This window comes from Coregonus lavaretus, assembly GCF_964263955.1.
Source record: "Coregonus lavaretus genome assembly, contig: HAP1_SCAFFOLD_1575, whole genome shotgun sequence".
Lineage (NCBI taxonomy): Eukaryota > Metazoa > Chordata > Actinopteri > Salmoniformes > Salmonidae > Coregonus > Coregonus lavaretus.
Window position 1 is genome coordinate 91,467 of NW_028165223.1, and position 5,977 is coordinate 97,443.

At 42.7% G+C, this 5,977-nt stretch overlaps 1 protein-coding gene across 1 annotated transcript; it reads left to right on the forward strand.

Moving 5' to 3' along the window:
• Positions 1–585: 585 nt before the first annotated feature.
• Positions 586–5,146, forward strand: LOC311116110 (uncharacterized protein; the record flags this gene model as incomplete). Its single annotated transcript, XM_084191237.1, has 2 exons — positions 586–1,248; positions 4,521–5,146. Exons 1-2 carry the CDS (start codon positions 795–797, stop codon positions 5,144–5,146), a joined length of 1,080 nt encoding a protein of 359 aa, XP_084047363.1. The 5' UTR covers positions 586–794.
• Positions 5,147–5,977: the final 831 nt, after the last annotated feature.

Genomic DNA, 5,977 nt, shown 5'->3' on the forward strand with positions numbered 1-5,977 from the left:
TCCTGCTTGGCTCTGCCCACCTCCTTGCTTGTTCTGCCCACTATGATTAATTTGCTCCTATTGGAAACGACAGGCTCTGGTCTATCTTGGGTTAGTTCAAGTCTTTAGCCACACAAGTCCAGGTGTGGCTAACGTTAGCCAGCTTGAGCTAGCTGCAGAGATAGCGTTCAAACTCGGTAGCACAGAGTAGACCAATATGCATGTTACCGTTCAATAAAAAATATTTTAAACAATAAATAAAAAAAGAGTACATCAATATGACGTTGAGAAATAATGCATTGTGGGTAGTTTAGAAGATATCCGGAAATAAGTGAATAAATATGTAATAATGCTAAAACATAACTGTTTGTACTTAATAGGTAACCAGATCGTGACTACAACTAAGTTACTAAGTATTTAACCACACTGTGTTGTTACATTGGCTTCCTACCCTTTAACTTTTTGTCTGAAAATTAAATCTACATTTTACTCAACTTCGTTACCCACTCCAGTCAGCAGATGGCGATGTGGGACTTTAAGGCTATGCTGCTAGTGTGACGTATAATCTAGTGGACGGGACGCTTCTTTCAACAGCAGCAACAGTTAGTCAGACACCTCGGTAGCTTGCTAGACAAAATAGCCCAACCAATAAAGCTCTTTAGACGCTTTCGTGTATATTAGATACTGTGTTTTAAACCCACTTCTGTCGTCTAGTTAGTTATCCCATTTAATTTCATATTTACGGTGTTGTTGTTATTGGTCAGCTAGCTGGCTGGTTAAGTTAGCACTAGCCTAGCTAGCTAACATCCCCGACCATGAGCTCACTAAGCTACTCTCCTCCTGCTAAAGAAGAGGCGGTCTGCTGGACGGAGAAAGAAGCTCTAGTGAAAGAGGAGGAGGAAGAGGAGGATGTTACAATACAAAAACAAGTAGAGGGTGAAGCTGTTACCGTGAAAGAAGAAGAGAAAGACGTTACAGTGAAAGAAGAGGAAGACGCGTTCAGAGTGAAAGAGGAGGAGGATGTTACAGTGAAAGACGAGGAAGACGCGTTCAGAGTGAAAGAGGAGGAGGATGTTACAGTGAAAGAGGAGGAGGCTCCCGTGTTTGGAGTGAAAGAGGAGGAGGAGGAGATGACTGTCACATCGAAAAAGGAGGAGGAAACTGGATATCTGGTTCCGGTTTCCCAAAGGCATCTTAAGGCATCCAATGGTTCTAATGATGAACTTAGCAGTAAGATGCTTTTGGGAAACCGGGCCCTGATTAACACTAGTAAGTACTGTCTTAAAAACTGTTGTTGAACTGATGTGTGGTGTTAAAGGTGAAATCTGCAGTTGCTACATCCATATTTGGACTTTTAAATTATTTATATATAGCCATTGATTCTGGAAGAATATAACACATGCCTCATGAGCTTAGTTCAACTGTCTTACCCCATCAGGACCTAAAGTAAGATTTTTTTACTCCAATGTTTAGAAACAATGTAAATGTGAACCAACACTGTATAGCCTCAACATGGTTAAAACTATAATGTTGATGTCATGGATGGTCAGTCCTTGCATCCATAGGTCTGTCTATGAATTTGAGAGTAGTTACATTTCTCCAGCCCCATCATCATCTTATTACCAAAACAGTGGTGGAATGACAGCTTTGTTATTGTTTGAACTGAAGATTGGTTGATTGATTGATGTGGCTTTTTTAAAAGGACAACCTAGGATTTAAACAGCAACAAAATGGCTGCCAAGAGAGACTTGGTTTGGTAAACAGCTGAGGGATGGGGGCTGGAGAAATGTAACCACTCTCAAATTCATAGAGAAAGCTATTGTAGCAACCTTAACCCAAAACCTAGCGACCTCATCAATAAGTTCAGACATCTTGGTATAACAGTTATAAGGTGTTGGCTTGACAGTCTCTGGACCCAGGTTTGAGTCCAGCTCAGGGCTACCCCTGGAATTCACTACACTATGAATACAAGGACTGGCCATCCATAAGGTAAAAATCACAGTTTTAACCTGGTTTTGAAGATATACAGTGTTTGTTTACAAACAGTGGCGTTATATGAGCTTATGTTTTGGTTTCTGATGGCGTAAGACAGTTGAAACATTTGAGGCATTTATAAGTTATATTTTTCAGGAATCAATGACTATCCAGTTTATGGGTCTTTCTATATCTGCCAGTGAGGCTTTCCTGTGGGGGTCAAATTGTTGGAGCTGTTGATAAGTCATTTTATAATATTCTGCAAATGTATTTTCATTTTTATTAGGGCTGACCCTAGTCGACTGGTTGATTGTTTGGTCGGTAGGCTGTTTTGTCGACAGAGATTTTTTTAGACAGATTTTTTTAGTCGAGCAGTCGCAAATACACTATATATACAAAAGTATGTGGACACCCCTTCAAATTAGTCGATTCAGCTGTTTCAGCCACAACCGTTGCTGACAGGTGTATAAAATCGAGCACACAGCCATGCAATTTCCATAGACAAACGTTGGCAGTAGAATGGCCTTACTGAAGCACTCAGTGACTTTAAACGTAGCACCGTCATAGGATGCCACCTTTCCAACAAGTCAGTTCGTCAAATTTCTGCCCTGCCAGAGCTGCCCCGGTCAACTGTAAGTGCTGTTATTGTGAAGTGAAAACGTCTAGGAGCAACAACGGCTGAACTGCGAAGTGGTAGGCCACACAAGCTCACAGAACAGGCCCGCCGAGTGCTGAAGCGCGTTCCAAACTGCCTCTGGAAGCAACGTCAGCAGAATAACTGTTAGTCGGGAGCTTCATGAAATGGGTTTCCATGGCAGAGCAGCCGCACACAAGCCCCAGATCACCATGCGCAATGCCAAGTGTCGGCTGGAGTGGTGTAAAGCTCGCTGCCATTGGACTCTGGAGCGGTAGAAAGGCGTTCTCTGGAGTGATCAATCCGACGGACGAATCTGGGTTTAGCGGACGCCCGGAGAACACTACTTGCCCCAATGCATAGTGCCAACTGTAATGTTTGGTGGAGGAGGAATAATGGCCTGGGGCTGTTATTCATGGTTCGGTCCCCTTAGTTCCAGTGAAGGGAAATGTTAACGCTACAGCATACAGTGACATTCTAGATGATTCTGTGCTTCCAACTTTGTGGCAACAGTTTGGGGAAGGCCCTTTCCTGTTTCAGCATGACAATGCCCCTGTGCGTAAAGCGAAGTCCAAACAGAAATGGTTTTTCGAGATCGGTGTGGAAGAACTTTACTTGCCTGCACAGAGCCCTGACCTCAACCCCATCGAACACCTTTGGGATGAATTGGAAGGCCGACTGCGAGCCAGGCCTAATCGCCCAACGTCAGTGCCCGACCTCACTAAAGCTCTTGTGGCTGAATGGAAGCAAGTCCCCGCAGCAATGTTCCAACATCTAGTGGAAAGCCTTCCTAGAAGAGTGGAGGCTGTTATAGCAGCAAAGGGGGGACCAACTCCATATTAATGCCTCTGCTTGAAACATGTAGGTATTACAGACACGGTCAGGGAGACGTTTTAAAATGTCAGTGAAGACTCTTGCCAGCTGGTCAGTGCATGCTCTGAGTACGCATCCTGGTAATCTGTCTGTGAAGATTAACCTGTTTAACCCCTTGGAGTCAATTGACGCAAATTTGCTTCAATCTAAGTAATTTAAGTAATCCATAGTACGACCATCTTAAAACAATTCCATATGTCCGTTTAGCCCCCCTCCCCCAACGGCTTAGATTTACAGGGGTTAAAGGTCTTACTCACATCGGCTAAGGAGAGAGTGATCATACAGTCGTCCGGAACAGCTGGTGCACAAGACTTTGTGGAGGCCACGGAGATGGCACAGTCCATCGCTCTAAGACATGTGATACATAAATTGTATATGGTTATATTATGTACAAAAAAATGATGCAACACTAATAAATCTAATATTATTTTATAACAAATGTACTTTCTCCCGCTTTGGATACTGTCGCTGTCCGCGGTTCTGAATGTAATTATATGCACAAGCACAAAAACACCACATCTGCAATTTTAGTCCCGTCTGAATCTGCCATGTCAGTCATTTTTACATGGCAGGAGAGTAACAATTCAAGCCAGAATAACCTACTGTTTTTTGGCAAACTCCAAGGTCCTCTGGAAATACTAGTCCCGTGGGAATCGACATCCCTGTGTTTTGAGAGAAATGAGTTTGACAGGTGTTGCTCACGGTTTGATCAAGAAAACAATAACTGATTTGATCAATTTAACGAAGTGCTGCTCATAGCCTACATATGAAGGGCCTGCAAGTATCAACTTTCACAGTGGATGATTTTGTTCATATGTTTTGTGCGTATTAATATTTCTAGCCTACAATCATCGATGTTACTACTAATGTGAAAACAAGACAAGATATTACTATTATTGCTCACTTGACTGTCTTAAGACAATTGTCAAATAATTTAACAGATGTCAATTGTTGTACAGCTTCATGGGTACGCTCTGGGCATCACCTTTTACCTCAAATAAACAGTATTTCTGCTGTTGTGGGCCTTTTAACCATCTGTCTGACTTTGTCGTTCACACAGAAGAGAGACGTGACTATCGTGGATCCTCTGGGGAGCCTCAACAACATCATGAAGCTGAGGAGGCAGAGAAGAGTCCCTCCAGATCAGAACACCTCGAGAAACAGCAGCGGAAACCCACAGGGAAGAAATCTCACTGCTGCTTTGACTGTGGGAATATATTCAACTCTTATACAGACCTTAAAAGACATATGAGAATCCATACAGGAGAGAAACCGTATAGCTGTAATCAATGTGGGAAGAGTTTTACTCGCTCAAGCAACCTGAGGGTACATTTGAGAACGCACACTGGAGAGAAACCTTATAGCTGTGATCAATGTGGGAAGAGTTTTACTACATCTAGCCAGCTGACTATACACCAGAGAACACACACTAGAGAGAAACCTTATAGCTGTGATCAATGTGGGAAGAGTTTTACTCGCTCAAGCCACCTGAGGGTACATTTGAGACCGCACACTGGAGAGAAACCTTATAGCTGCGATCAATGTGGGAAGAGTTATACTACATCTAGCCAGCTGACTATACACCAGAGAACACACACAGGAGAGAAACCTTATAGCTGTGATCAATGTGGCAAGAGATACGCTCGTAAAAGAACTCTGATTAAACATCAGAAAGTACATACATGAAGGAGTTGTTTCATGATATCAATTAAATAATGTCACAATGTTTTAACATTGTTGTATGAGTATTTTAATGAATTTCACAATGTAGAACCATTTACATTTTACATTTTTTGTCATTTAGCAGACGCTCTTATCCAGAGCGACTTACAGTTAGTGAGTGCATACATAATTTTTTAATTTTTCATACTGGCCCCCCGTGGGAATCGAACCCACAACCCTGGCATTGAAAACGCCATGCTCTACCAACTGAGCTACATCCCTGCTGGTCATTCCCTCCCCTACCCTGGACGACGCTGGGCCAATTGTGCGCCGCCCCAACCGTTTTCCCCCTGTTCTATTGATTTCAGCGTGATATGGATATTAGCCTCATCAGGGGGAAAATCCAGGCTCTGAAATGAGTTGTGTTACACTTACCACGTTGGCCACCCACTTGAATCAAAATGCAACACTTCTAAATGTAGCTTGCTGTTTTCTACAAATTGTCCTCTGACCAGTGATGTACACATTATTCCCAGATTCCGTGTGGTTTTTGAGCTGTTAGTTTTAACAGGACGTGCAACCTCATCTCCCCCCTCGCGCGCAATTGATTTCAACATGATATTGATATGAGTGATGACAAATAAGTGTTGCGTTTCTCTTCGTTTTGGGGACCGCTAAATTTAAATGCATCCCTCCAAAATGTAGCTGACTGTCTTCTGCAGGTTGTCCTCTAACCAGTGAAGTAAAAGATATCTCCCATTTCCATGTGTATTTTTTTGTTGTGTTAGTTTCAACAGCACGTACAACCTGATTTTCCCCCCCTAATCGATATTAGTGATTTATTGCCACTTGTCA